The 14,355-nt window shown below is 46.4% G+C and overlaps 1 protein-coding gene across 1 annotated transcript; it reads left to right on the plus strand.

Moving 5' to 3' along the window:
• The first annotated feature begins 19 nt into the window (after nt 1-19).
• Lsm3 (LSM3 homolog, U6 small nuclear RNA and mRNA degradation associated) lies at nt 20-9,173 on the plus strand. Its single transcript, XM_059258208.1, has 4 exons — nt 20-153; nt 2,771-2,881; nt 5,759-5,854; nt 8,833-9,173. Exons 1-4 carry the CDS (start codon nt 133-135, stop codon nt 8,911-8,913), a joined length of 309 nt encoding a protein of 102 aa, XP_059114191.1. The 5' UTR covers nt 20-132; the 3' UTR covers nt 8,914-9,173.
• Nucleotides 9,174-14,355: the final 5,182 nt, after the last annotated feature.

Raw genomic sequence — 14,355 nt, forward strand, 5'->3', positions numbered from 1 at the left:
AGCCCCGCCCCCATGTAAACTACAGGGGCGCCGAGGGACAAAAATAATGTAGGTCTACTTCCAGCGAGTGGAAGCCTTGTGTTTCTGAGTGCCTGCTCTCGCGAGAGGTGGAAAGGGCGCAGCGTTTGAAACATGGCGGACGACGTAGATCAGGTAAGTTTGTCCCGAGGCGCTGGTAGAGGGAACGCTTGAGCTTCCCGGCCCCGTTCGCTTTTTTCCGCGCTCACCGGGAAGTGGCCTGTTTCTTTTTTCCGAGTAACCACGGCCTTCCGTGGCTGCGCTAGCTCCTAAAACTTCCGCAGGCCCAGAGTTTTCTCAACCCGCCTCGCTCCCATCACGCTCGAACCCATCACGCTCGTCGTCGTCGGCTCTTATCTGCAAAATGCAAACGGCTGTCGATGCCCGACAGAAAGAGTGATGTAGTAGTGGACACCCGCTTAGTAATACGTGTAAATACCTGGTGCACAGGCAGTGGCTCACTTGGAGTGTATTATGCGGGAGGTCTGATAAAAGGTGCAGTTTATACGAGGTGGAGCAACTGGTAGAGATGTAGTACGAAGAAAACAAGCCAAGATCGGGTACACAGAATAACAGAAGGGCCTCCAGGCCTCTTCACCTGCTCTTTCCTGTTCCTTAGGTATCTGTGGAGTTCCCGGACCACCGAAATGACTTGCACTCCCTCACACGCACGCACCCCCCCCACACACACACACACGGACTAACCTACTGTTTGTTTTCAGAGCATGTTATTTTAAATATGTATTTCTTTATTTAATGTGTTACTTTCACAAATAGAAATTCTTTAATAGGGATTTTGGGAGGCTGGAGAGATGGTTTAGGGGTTAAGAGCACTGTTGTTTTTGTGGAAGAACCTGGTTGGGTACCAGCATCCCTATGTTGGCTTACCAGCATCCACAATGCATCTTAACTCCAGTTGCAGAGGATCCAGTGCCCCCTTCTGGCCTCTGCTACAGAGCACTGTGTGCATGTGGTGCACATACATACAGGCAAAACACTCACATATAAGCTAAAAATAAACTTTTAAAAGGGTTTTTACTTTTCTTTCCTTAGGTTTAGGACAGTGCTGGGAGCACTCAGTAGGTATTTATTTGAGGGAATAAACCCAGTGTTCAGGGGAAGCTTCTTTGAAAAGTCAGTATTTAAAGTTACAGGGTGAAAACGATTGACAGTGGGTTCCTAGACTGAAGAGAGCTGTCATGGGGATTTTTCATTGTTTTACAGCTATGTATTTATATGCCCTTCTCCGTACTAGAATGAGCTTCGTTGAGGGGGCTGTGACTTGTGTATGGTTGTAATCCAGTGAGTGGTTGGTTGTCGGGTTCTTAACAAAAGCCTGCTGAACTAAGGTGGGGAGGGGGGCATTGTTTGTTTCCTGTCATCCAGCCTCTTATATCTACACAGCCTACAATTTTCAGTCAACTTTCGCTGACCCCAGGTACTCACTGGAGAAGCTTATTGAATATTTTTACTAACTCCCGATGGCTGGAACCATCTCTTCCACGTAGCTGACTCCAAGTCATCCTAGCTCTAACCTTTGAAACCTGTCCTAACAGTTCTTGAAGAGTAATTCTGATTGACCAAGAAAAATAACATTCTTAAATCTTGAAGCAAGCAAGATATTATATTAAAGATAAGAACTACAGGTGCTGGGAGTGGGGCTGGTAAGATAGCGGGTAACAGTGCTTGCACTTTGCGAGCCTGAGAACCTGAGTTCAATCCCTGGAACCCAGGGGGAGGAGAGAACTTTAGAAAGTTGTTTTCTGACCTCAACTTGAATGCCATAACACACACACACACACACACACACACAAAATTAAAAGATCCAGAAGTGGCTCACAGCTATAATCCCAACATTTGGGAGAATGATACAGGAAATTTGCTGCATGTCAAAGGCTGTCATGGGCACATCTCTTCAAAAAACAAAAGCCGGGCGGTGGTGGCGCATGCCTTTAATCCCAGCACTCGGGAGGCAGAGGCAGGTGGATCTCTGTGAGTTCGAGGCCAGCCTGGGCTACAGAGTAAGTTCCAGGACAGGCGCAAAGCTACACAGAGAAACCCTGTCTCGAAAAAACCAAAAAAAAAAAAAGAACAAAAAACAAAACAGTAATGATGGTAATCATTGATAAGTATTTCCTTTTTACTTAGATAGACCCTTCAGTCCTTATAAGATCTCCAAGGGAAAGATGTTGCCTCCCCAGTTTGCAAATGAGGAGTCTGAAACAAGAGATGACATGATTTTTAATCCCAGTTCAGAAGAGCCAGTCCAGAACCTGGAGTTGAACACAGGCTGCCTGACTCTAAGTCAATTCTTTCAGCCTCTGTCCTATGCTACTCACTAGATAGGTTCATCTTGCTGGCCAATCAGCACCCTAAACTCAACCTGCCCTGTGCTGACTTCAGACTTTTAATTAGTATGTGTGAATAGGTATGGCAGGTGTCTTTTTCAAATGATTAAATTGTATAAAAGATAAAGCTAAGGTCCCTAAGTAGTACTCTAACACTTTGGATTTTGTGGAAGTTCAGTCATGTTTTAGCCCTCTTTTACATAGCATCAAGGCACCATTCTAAGCTTTCATATGTCATTTAAACCTGATAAATAGTATTATGGAAACACTATTTTCTGCATTTGGCGAATTAGACTAAGGTATAGACAGGTTAAGTGACTTGCCCTTGGTTGCACTGCTTAACAGTGATTGAAACACCATGCTGCCTCTGATAGTCCATTACTTAAGCCTGCTTCTTCCATCAGCAACAGACTACCAATACCGTAGAGGAGCCCCTGGATCTTATCAGGCTCAGTTTGGATGAGCGAATTTATGTGAAGATGAGAAACGACCGAGAGCTTCGAGGCAGATTACATGTAAGTCTGTCTGTTAAATTATCTTAAAACCAGATGTTCCCGTTATCCCTTCCTATCTCCTTACAGATTTAAGAACTGCAGCATAAACATGCTGTTTTGAATTCTGCAGTTTCTTTTGGGAGTTGGAAGATCTTAGACAATATGAATATCCTTTACTCATTTTTAAAATATTTTTCCCTTAACCAGAATGTTTATGTGAGAGAGAGAGAGAGAGTGAGTGTGTGTGTGTGTGTGTGTGTGTGTGTGTGTGTGTGTGTGTGTACCCGTGCTTACAGAGACCAGAACTGGACATCGGATTCCCTGAAGCTGAGTTAGACATGATATGGGTGATATGCGAGCCAAACTTGGATCCTCTGCAAGAGTAGTCAGTGCTCTTAACCTGAGCATCTCTCCAACCCTATAGAACATTTTTATCTCCTTCAATTTTATCTTCTCCTTACTTATGAATAAACTTATTTGTCCTCTTTGTTTTAGACAAGGTCTTGCCATGCAGCCCAGCTAGCTTTAAACTCAAGATCCTCCTGCCTCCATCTCCTTAGAGCTGGGATTACAGATGGGCACTACCATTCTTGGCTTTGTCCTCTATTCTTAAAGGTTATTGGACAAGGTGTTATTTATTTATTTATTTATTTATTTATTTATTTATTTATTTATTTATTTTAGTTATTGACATCTAAAACCTCTTTGTTATGAAAAAAATTATAACAAGTTACAGATACAGTTCACTGGTAAGAGTGATTGCTTAGCATGGGGCAAAGCCAGAGCACTACAGAAAGTGTTAAACAGCATAGAAATCTGTAGAATTAAAAGTGAAATCTCATTCACTATGGATGACCACTATTCAACGTTGGTTACATAGTCGTCCAGATCTTTTCTACGTGTGTACGTGCTGTCTGTGTTTAAAGGGGGACCCTACTGAGGTATGGTGGCATGTGCCCATGAGTCCAGTACTTAGATGACTGAGGCAGGAAGAGCATATGTTTGAAGCCAGTCTGGACTACACAGTGAAACCCTGTCTAGAAAGGCAGGGAAGGCTTTATATACATATTTTTAGTAGCTTTTCCATGTGATTTTTTTGTGTGTGTGGAATAATCACACAGTTGGTGATTGCACAGGATTCTATGTAAGGCAGGAATCACACTTTTTTTTTCCCCAGCTATAAAACTGCATTGGGCACTTTTTTATATACTATTACTTGTGCAGTGCACACTTATGATTTCTGTAGAATTGGTCCTATTAAGTGACATCACTGTATACTTAAGGTTTTGTCTCTTCTTAACTTGTTATTTTCCTTAGGGCTGTTGGTTTACAACATGGAATTGAACCAAGTCTTCTTAGTTCAGGCTTAGAAACAGGCCCTGTCTTGTCAGTGACAGAGCCACTAGGCAGTTGTACTTCAGTCTCACTCTCCAAAACTGTGATAGTTCCTTCCTTGAAACTTGAGGACAGAGAACCTCTGGAGCTGGGAAGAAAATTGGGTCACTAATCTACAAGCTAGCCTTTAGAAACAGCAGTATCTGTTTGATGAGAGAAGTGGGGTGGAGCTAAATTACATAGGTCTTTGGCACATGGAATGACACCGAGTCCAGACCAGTCACCTTTTTTTTTTTTTAATTTTTTTTATTTTTATTTTGCAATACAATTCAGTTCTACATATCAGCCACGGATTCCCTTGTTCTCCCCCCTCTGGCCCCCCTCACCTTCCCCCCAGCCCACCCCCCATTCCCACCTCCTCCAGGGCAAAGCCTCCCCCGCGGACTGAGATCAACCTGGTAGACTCAGTCCAGGTAGGTCCAGTCCCCTCCTCCCAGGCCGAGCCAAGCAATCCTGCATAGGCCCCAGGTGTCAAATAGCCAAATCATGCAATGAACACAGGACCCGCATCTTCAGCTCTTACCTCTGTACTAAGTGGCCCACCTTTCTGCTTGCTTCCTGCTCTTGAGCTGAACATTTTGCTCATTTGTGTAGCTGCCAAGCAGCTCCTTCCCGATGTGGCTGTTAGGCTATTTTTATCTTGATATGAGCAGGCAAACCACTTAGCACTTTGTTAGAAGAACATGTGAGTGGGTTCTGAACAGGCCCCAGGAGGTTTGCCATTTAGTAAAAGGAATGAACTTTGGAGGTTGTCTCAGTCCTTCCTGACATCCAACTGAGGCTGAAGCATGTTAAGCTGTGGACAGGTTATAAATGGGCAAAGTGGAGGTGGGAGAGATGGTCACTGGGTAAAGTGTGATCCTCAACACCCGTGGAAACACCAGGTGGGTGTGGTGGCTTCCCTGTAACCACAGCCTCTGGAGGCAGATAGGATCCCTGAGCAAGCTGGTTAGCTAGACAAGTTAGCAAGCTCTGTGTTCAAGGGAGAGACACTACCTGAATACATAAGGTGGAGAGCAACTGAGGAAGATATTCAGTGTCAGCTTCTGGCGTCTGTTTGCATGTCCACAAAAATGGGCCAGGTTTTGCTCTACCTGTATCATTTTTGTGAGGGTCAAATGACGTTGTCCTTGCTTGAGAACCACAGTGCCATCACACAGTGACAGGACCTTATGTTGCTAACTATCCTTGAAAGAAGTCTGACAAACAGAAATTTGCTGTTTTTCATAATAAACTGTTGTGAATGGTGGGACTTCCTTGGGTAGCAAGTAAAGTGAGTACTTAAGAAGTAATTTCAGATTATTTTGAGTGAATTCATTTTTTGATCGTAAGCAGTATTGTCACTGAGAAAGGCTTGTGAAGACACGATAGACTAGCACAGAGGGCATGTTTACTATTTGCATGTAAAAGTTTGGGGTGTAAGTATTGAACATGCTGCTTAGAATCCACTTGTATTGTTTGAGCCCTGTTCCTTGTTTCTCAAATCTCACCCTCCCACTCCAGGCTTATGATCAGCATTTAAATATGATCCTGGGAGACGTAGAAGAAACTGTGACGACGATAGAGATTGATGAAGAGACCTATGAAGAGATATATAAAGTAAGTCCTGCAGATCTTCTCTCTGACAGCGTCAGATCTCATTATGCAGCACTTAACACATTTGTGGGAACCTTACTATGTTTTGGCACCTACTTAGGGACTGTTGATACAATGTAGTAATTAAATGCAAGGATTTTGGAGTCACCCACCGTTTTTTTTTAAAACTGATTTTAAAGACAGCTTTATCACCAAAGCCCACCCCAAGATGGGTGACAGCTCACAAAGCTGGGAACCTGGAGCACATTGCACAGAGTGTCTTTTCCAGTCAACTGAGTTGGTCTGAGCCTTGCCTCAGAATACTGGGATTAAAAACTTGTGCCACCACACCCAGCCCTTGAATAAAATAGTTTCTTTTCTTTGTTTTTTAAAACTTATTTTATGATGCCAGGTGGTGGTGGTGCACACCTTTAATCTCAGCACTCAGGAAGGAGAGGCAGGCAGATCTCTGTGAGTTTGAGGCCAGCCTGGTCTACAGAGCAAGTTCTAGGACAGCCAGGACTACAAAGAGAAACTCTGTCTGGGGTAGTGGGGGGATTTTTGTATGTGTGTATGGTTGTCTGCATATGTCTGTGTACTGTGTACATGCCTGGTGTCTGAGGGGGCCAGAAGAGGGCATCAGATCCCTTGGAACTGGATTTAGAAGCAGTTGTGAGCCCACAGTGTGAATGTTGGGAATTGAACCTGGGTTCTCTGGAAGAGCAGTTCTCTAAACTATTGAGCCATCTCTTCATCCCCTACAATAGTTATTGTAGTGTGTCATGTGTGTGTTTACTGCAGGCACAGGCAAGACAGACTGTGATGTTGTGGGTAGTATCTACAGTCATTTCATGCAGCAGTGGAAAACGGTGCCTTGCTGTTTTGTATCTTCTCATTACCTTTGAAATGGGGAACCAAACAGCAGCCTCCCCTTGGCCCATTGTATGTTTTGCCCTCTCTCAGTTGACATAACTAATGAATAGTAACATTCCCCAAACTAGAAGGACCACAGACCACTGGGATTCCCTGAGCTTTTCCCCACAGTGTGCATAATTAACTCCTGAGTGACTGGATTGATACCAACTGGCCAATAGGAAAGCAGAAAGCAGTTAGCCCTGTTCTTTGGTTCTCATCCACCACAGAGTATTGCTTTTGTTGATTGCTGAAGTTCTGTTATTTGGCTCCAGCCCACTTTTCCTGCTAGCCATCATGTTTACCACTTTCTGTCACCAAGCAGCCCACAGTGTGGCTCGCTGCCTGGCTTCTCATGGTGATACTGTGCTTTTTGTAGCAGAACCTCCTTGCTTCTCATCCTGAAGCACCAGACCTCACGTAATTACAGACCTGCTGGAAACTGAGGAGACAATGTCTCTCAGACTACCCTGATGAACCCTCCCCTGGGCTTCATCAGGCTTCATGGTCTGCCTGAGAACAAAGTTTTTTAACTGAAGTTTTACCAGGCCTTGTCTGTCTTTTGTTTTTTGGTTTTTTATTTTTATTTTATTTATTTATTTATTTATTTATTTATTTATTTTTGGTACTTACCTGGGCTTAAAAGCACCTGGCATTGTTTCTTTTTGTCTGCCTGATAACTAACCAGTTCTTGCCTGATCTCATCCCTGTACTTTCCCTGCTTTATGCATCTATTACACCACAGCACTTACTAACATTTGGCTTTTTCCAGCCTTTGTCCCCAGAGTCTGTAGGTTTGGGAAGTCTTTTGGCTGTTTCCAAGTTCTGCCTAACATTTGCCAAGGCATAATGATGACTCCAGATTGTGCCGTGTTTGCTGACTGCCCAAAGCATGATCACCAAGCTGAAGCCTTGAAGGTTGCCTTCCCCATTTGTGCTCACAGGAGTATGTAGAAGCAGGTGTGATGGCTGGGCATGCTGGAGTCTTGAGTCCCTGCCTACAGGTCAACACAATGGCTTTCTTTCAGGTGCTAAGCTGGGGACATAGACTTCTGAAGCCTTCCTGCTCTTGAGATCTCAATGTTCAGGGTCCATCCATTGGTAAAACAATGACTGCCTATTGGCATTTAGAAGTACCCTTGAAACCCATGGCTAAAATCCAGTTGTAGCTGAGGATGTAACTCAGTAGTAAAGCATTTGCTTAGAATGCGCAGGAGTAGCCAGGCGGTGGTGGTGCACGCCTTTAATCCCAGCAGGGAGAGGCAGGCAAAGCTCTGAGTTTGAGGCTAGGCTGGTCTACAATTGAGTTCTAGGACAGCCAGAGCTACACAGAGAAACCCTGTCTTGAAAAAAAACAACTAAATATGTGCAAGAATTCAATCCCTGGCTCCCCCTCCCCTCAAAGCAATTTGAAATCAGACATAGTGGCATCCTCCTGCAATTTCAGCACCTGGGCTGGAGAGATGGCTCAGAGACTGAGAGCATTTGCTTCTTCCCCCTTTTTCCCCTTTAGTACTTGTTTTTGGCACAGTCTTACTCTGTAACACAGGCTCTCTTGGAACTTGACCATGTAGTGGGGTTGTACTTGAAACCTTGGTGACCTGCCTGCCTCACCCTTCTCCATCCTGGTATTAACAGTCGTGAGCCACAATGTCTGACTTGTTTTTATTTTACATCTATTTATTTATTTACTAAGTTTTATGTGTATGTGTCCATCTGTGTGAGTTCATGTGTGTCATGTACATACAGGAGCCTGAAGATGCCAGAAGAGGGCACTTACACACCCACACACATAAAATAAAAATAAATCTTAAAAAAAAGTAATAATCCCAGCACTCAAGGCTGAAGTGTGGGGATTAGAAGTTTCATACTAACATGGGCCATACAGTGAGACCCCATCTCAAAAAAAATAACACAAAAACCTTGTGCCCAGGTCTGGTTGCAAAGGAGCCTTGGAAATACCTTGTAGCGGTACATAGGCAGAGGAGCGTGGGTCTGAGTGCAGCAGTGGTGTCTGCTGCAGTCATGCAGGGAATAGGAGTGCTCCGACTGTTGGACCTCACTGTGCTTTCCCGCTTCATCTCTTCCAGTCAACAAAGCGGAACATCCCCATGCTCTTCGTCCGAGGAGATGGTGTTGTTCTAGTCGCCCCTCCATTGAGAGTCGGCTGAGACGGAAGACGGTCCTGTGTAGGAAGTGGAGACTTTGCCTCTTGAGATGTCCAGAACGCTCAGAGAGAAGGAAGCTCACGTGCATTCTGATGGTCAGAAATGACCCAAGGGTCCCTCCAGCTAGATGTCATGTTCCTTTTTCTCCAGCCTCCTGCCAGCGTAACCACCTTGCTCTGTTCGGGAGCTGATTTGCCCATTGTTCTTGCAGTTACTTTCAGGTTGTTTTTCTTTAAATTAAATTTGATGTCCCTTTTTTTTAATGTGTCTTGTGGATTCTCAAGCTTTTCCTTGGTATGTGCAGTGTTCTCTCCCATGTCTAGGGCACCAAGCTGAGTGTGAGGAAGGAGAGTGGCCATTGTGCCCCTGCTGTCGTCTGAGGAAGAGCTGTACCAGCAGGTCCGGGGCAGGGAGGTCATGGTCTCTCCTGTCTCGGGCCCCAAGAGCTCAGATGAGCACCCAGTGGGAACCAGGCCAGAGGGGAGGTGGCGAGTGACCTCAAGTCTGCCAGGAGGACACCAAGTATGACCTCTGTGACTGAAGAAATTATCCTCCGCTCATGGCTCACAGGCTGCTAGTGACAAGGAAGAGTCTGAGCAGGATGAGGCTGAAAGCAAAGCTACTTCCATTCTGGCTTCAGCCAGCCCCACTTCACATGGAATCACAAGAACACTTAGAACCAACACCTTCCACTAAGTAGGTACCCTGTTGTGAAATGTAAACAGTTGAGCTAGGGCTGTGGCTTTCAGGGGTTGGCTACCTCTCTTATATGCATTAGGGCCTTAGTCTCCAGCACACAACAAGAAGAAAAGTGTAGACAGTCTGCACTGTGGAGGACGTGTCTGTAAATGTGCTCAGCGAGTCTGCTAATCTCCTGTCAAATGCAGTTTGCTCATGTGCTCTGAGCCAAAGTCATGTTGAAGAAGCTTTGTTTCCATTATTTATTGTACCTGTCCCTACAAGTTAGAGAAGAGAAAAACAAGTGTGGCTGAGCTGATGGCAGTTTGGTTTTCAGTGAGTAGGCAGGGCAGTACCCTCCTGACCCCTGACCACCCCCACACTGTCCTTAGGCCTTAGCTGTGCTGGGTGGTGTCCTGTTCACTGGGAAACACAGGACTTGGGATTGGGGCTGTGCCAAGTGGTTGTTCTTTGGGATCCCCCTTCTTGAGTAGATAGCTTAACCAAATGCTGACAGCCCTGGCCATAACTAACTCGCTGAGCACCATGCCTCGGGCAGTCACTCTGTCATAGTCCTCTCAAGCTCTGCAGTCTTAAAAGGAGCAAACTGAAGCCCTCAGGTCACCCTGGAGCTGGTTTGTGGCATTGGGTGACCTCACCTGACATCAGCTGAACCTGTGGGTAGGTGGCAGAGGCCCCAGCTGTAGGTAGTAAACCAGTGTCCAGTGTCCACTGCAGCTGTGGTATGTCTGCCTCCTGGCCTCTTGTTCTCCCTCAGGCATGCAGGGTTGTGAGTGATACTTCTTCAGTTCTCTGCTTGCCAGCTCCCTGATAGACTGCACTAGAACTTTAGGCTGTGAAGACTCATTTTACACGTTTCTGAAACCTAGGAATGCTAGAGTTTGATTGACTCCACACCCAACACAAACATCAGCCCATCTAGCTACTGAGATAACAGCAAAAAACTAACTCTAGAGTAACTACCTGCGTTGCCAAGTTGAGGAATGGGAGGCAGTGTGAGGTTGGCAGCCCCTTCAGGTCTGGGACTCAGTCACCTACCTTGACAACTCAAGCAGAGCCCTGCCACTTCCCCCACACCAGAGCTACCTCATCTGCAGTAGTACTGTCGGCTGTATGGCAAAGAGCTCCTAGCAACTATGCCCTAGACTTAAAGCCAGAGAGCTGGATATCCCATGCTTGCTTCTGTAACAGTGTCTGTCATAGTTAACGATTTGGACTGTCCTCCACAGGCTCAGGTATTTGAGTTCTGGGTCCCCTGATGGTGCTGCTGTTCGGGGAGGCTGGGAACCTTTACAGGGTAATTGATGGAGAGGTGGCATTAAGATTTTATAGTCCAGCCCGCTTCCTGAACCCAGATATGAACAGCATCCTCCTGGAAGTTGCTTCTTGTCAAATATGTGGGCACAGCAGATGCCACACTTCCATTCCTGGGTTGGTCATTTTGTTAAGAGTGGTGGTTGCTTCTCATAAAGAAAGAAAATATGGAGCTGTCATTGGAAACCAAAAGGATGACATTGCTAGAGGCAAAGAAGACCCGTTTTTGTAGACAGTGCTTAGTTGTAAGTTACTGAAAAATAATTGGGTACTTTATTAGTGGTGACAGATTTCTTGAACACACCTCAGGCACCATGGTGTTAAGCTATTGCTGTGGAAGCTCATTGGAGCCCTGGAACCTCTCGGGGAATGGAGGTGAGCAGAGCTTAGGCTTGTTCAGTAATGGACTGGGCCATGGCAGCAGCGGGACCCTGCTGTGGGCTGGGTGGAGTGCCTGTAGAGTCCTGCTGTAGCACTGGGTGGGGTTGCTAAGCTGGGGGTAGGTATTGGCTTCCTCTGCTCTGGAAAGGATAGGATACTTAAGAGTTGAACACAGTCCCACCAGACAAGTTCCTGCTTGTATTCATAACCCCAGGCTTGAGGCCTGGCCAACAACTTGTCTTCCAGCAATGCTGAATGGGGGAAGATTAAATGACACCAGGCCAGCAGTGCTATGTGACTGGCACTGCAGACAGAAAGGGCCACTGGTACTTTGGAGAGACAAGCTGTGCACACCATCCCCCAGTACTGGGGTCTCCACAGCTCAGCAGGGCTTATATCCCTTTCACCCCTCAGCCATCTGCTCCCACGTGCCTGGGACTACCAGCAGGCGCCAGCTGCAGGCACCCAGCCAGGCATCGGTTTACATGGAAAACACCAAGAACGAGAACTACAAGGCCCAGTGTTTTCAACTCCTTAGGCCTATTGCTCTGCTCACAGAGCATGTCCATTCTTATTTTCTTGGCTGATGCTTAAGTTTCATGGGTGTGGACACAGCATGCCCCACTGTGGTTTCTGATATTGATTACCCCCGAGGGATTCTTTTCTTGTTGTTCTTCCCACCCACTTACTCTGCCATGGAGATGCAGGGTGAGGTGTTGATAGGCACCCCCTAGTTGTCCTTTGTGGGTTTGGAAGTTTCCCATAGAGGATCTTACAGTGTCACGGAGTCAGATAACTGAGCTTCGAAGTGTGGCTATGCCACGTTGCCAGCTGGGCAGATGAAGTACCCTAAGGTCAGTTGTAAGGACTAAAAAGCAGCTACATGAGCAGCCCAGGACAACCCTGGAATTTCACAGGTCAGGCATCGTCCCCAGGTTGGAAGCAGCACTGAGTCACAGTGGGCTGAGATCACTCCTTTATCTGTCTTTGTCTGCTCTCCACTGTTGTCTCCCTGAGTAGTTTTCAGGAGAATCTGGCTTTGAAATAAGTTGATTCATTCAATTAAAACTTACTTTGCAAGGGCTGAGAAAGTGGCTCAGCACTTCCCAAGTGCACATGAGGATCTAAGGTCAGATACCAGCACCCACGTGAAAAGGGTGGTGGCGCATATACCTGCAAAGGCAGCCCTCGGAAGGTCCCCAGATCTTGCTGGCCAGCTAGTCTTGCTGAATCAGTAAGCCCCGGGTTCAGTGAGAGACCTTGTCTCAAAAAATAAAGTGGAGAACGATAAAACATCAATCTCTGGCCTCCCCAAGCATACACTCGCATGCGCGCACACACATATACACACACACACACACATACACACACACGGACATGGACATGGACACACATGAACACATACTCCACAACAGGAAAAGAAATGTCTACCATGTGCCAAGCATACACACACACACACACACACACGCACGCACGCACGCACGCACGCACGCACGAACACATACTCCACAACAGTGAGGAAGAGAAATAAATGTCTACCATTTGCCAGAATCTGTCAGAGGACCAACAGGACCACCTAAAGGCCTAAGGGAAGTGCTATGAAGGAAGGGAGAGAATGAGGTGGGAGAAGACAGAGCATCCTCAGGGAGTCTGTCTTGGGAGGGTGTAGGCTCTGTAGGGTTTGGCAAAGCAGTGAGAATGGTTTTTTTCCTGGCGAAAGGTCAGCAGAAGCCAATCGGCTAGAGAACTCAGGTTGAGCACTCCGAGGTGAAGTGAGAAAGCCTAGTGTCACTCAGTACTCTCACCTCACAGGAGAATACAAAGACCTTGGGAGTGAAAGAGACCTGCCTAGGTCACAGCACCCAACCAATCGAATTCTGAAATGGAGTCAGGGCACCATGTGGCTCTGCTCCAGAATAGCTGTTCACACAGCTGAGCAGCCCCTGAAGTCAGTAGAGGACTCTGGTCCCTTCAGATCACGTGCCACCATCTCACCTCCTGTTCCCCTTTAGAAGAAGGATTCTGAGTGAGCAGTTGCCATTCAGGCTGACATGACCTGGTCTTCCATCCATGCTCACTATGGAGTAAATGAACAATGCCTTATGGAGGAAGCAGAGGTGGGCAGCAAACCCGCCAGTCTTTGCTCCGTTGCCAACATGCTTTGTGGATGTTGGTGAGTCTCTTCCCCGTTTCTTGTCTTCCTGTCCCATAGCATACCACTTCTGTCGCTCCTATCCAGCTCTAAGTTCCCCAGGACCAGCCAAGTGCACAGAGCATGTTTCGACACCAGGGGGTGCTACACTCTTACCTATTCAGCTTCCCCTGTCTTGGTTTGCTGTAATAGACTGCAAACAAGGCCATTTATTTCCTTAAATCCAAACAATATGTGAAACTCCAACCGCACTTCCAGAAGCACAGGACAGACAACATCACATGCACCACAGGCCCCAGGAGACAGTTTTCAGGCAAAATATCCCAACAGTGGCTCCTACAATGCTGAGCTGGAACCATCCACAAGAACACACACAATCTAGGCAAGATGGGTTTCACCAGCACACTGGTCCTGGATGTAGCGGGGTGGTTGAACTGAACTTTTGTCGGGGTTCAAGGCCAGACTCTGCCACCACACTGAGCAGATCCTTGTTCCTGCTCTTGGCCTTAGTGTCCTCATTTGGGCTGTGTCCTCCCAGCCTGAGAGTACTCTGTTACTGATTCAACAGTTTGGAGAGATAGAAAGGTACTTGAGAGCCATCGTTTGTGTGTTACAAGGTAAGGACACAGAGGAGTCAAGAAACCTTGCTTTTGCAACCAGCTGAACACTAGACTCAGTCACTCCGATCCTGTTTCTTTCCCCATAAGATAGGAGCCAGCCAATGCTCTGCTATTGAGCTGCACTCCAGCCCTCATCCATGTCTTCTGTTCTTCTTCCTTTATGGCTTTTCCAGGCTGAGAACTACTAGAATCCAGGTTGGATCAGAGGTAGTTGTGCTTAGAGTTTAGGGATTTAATGAGTGGGTGGGTGTGTGGGTGAGTGGGGTTCTCCTTTGCAGG

The sequence above is a fragment of the Peromyscus eremicus genome, chromosome 3 (assembly GCF_949786415.1).
Source record: "Peromyscus eremicus chromosome 3, PerEre_H2_v1, whole genome shotgun sequence".
Classification (NCBI taxonomy): Eukaryota; Metazoa; Chordata; class Mammalia; order Rodentia; family Cricetidae; genus Peromyscus; species Peromyscus eremicus.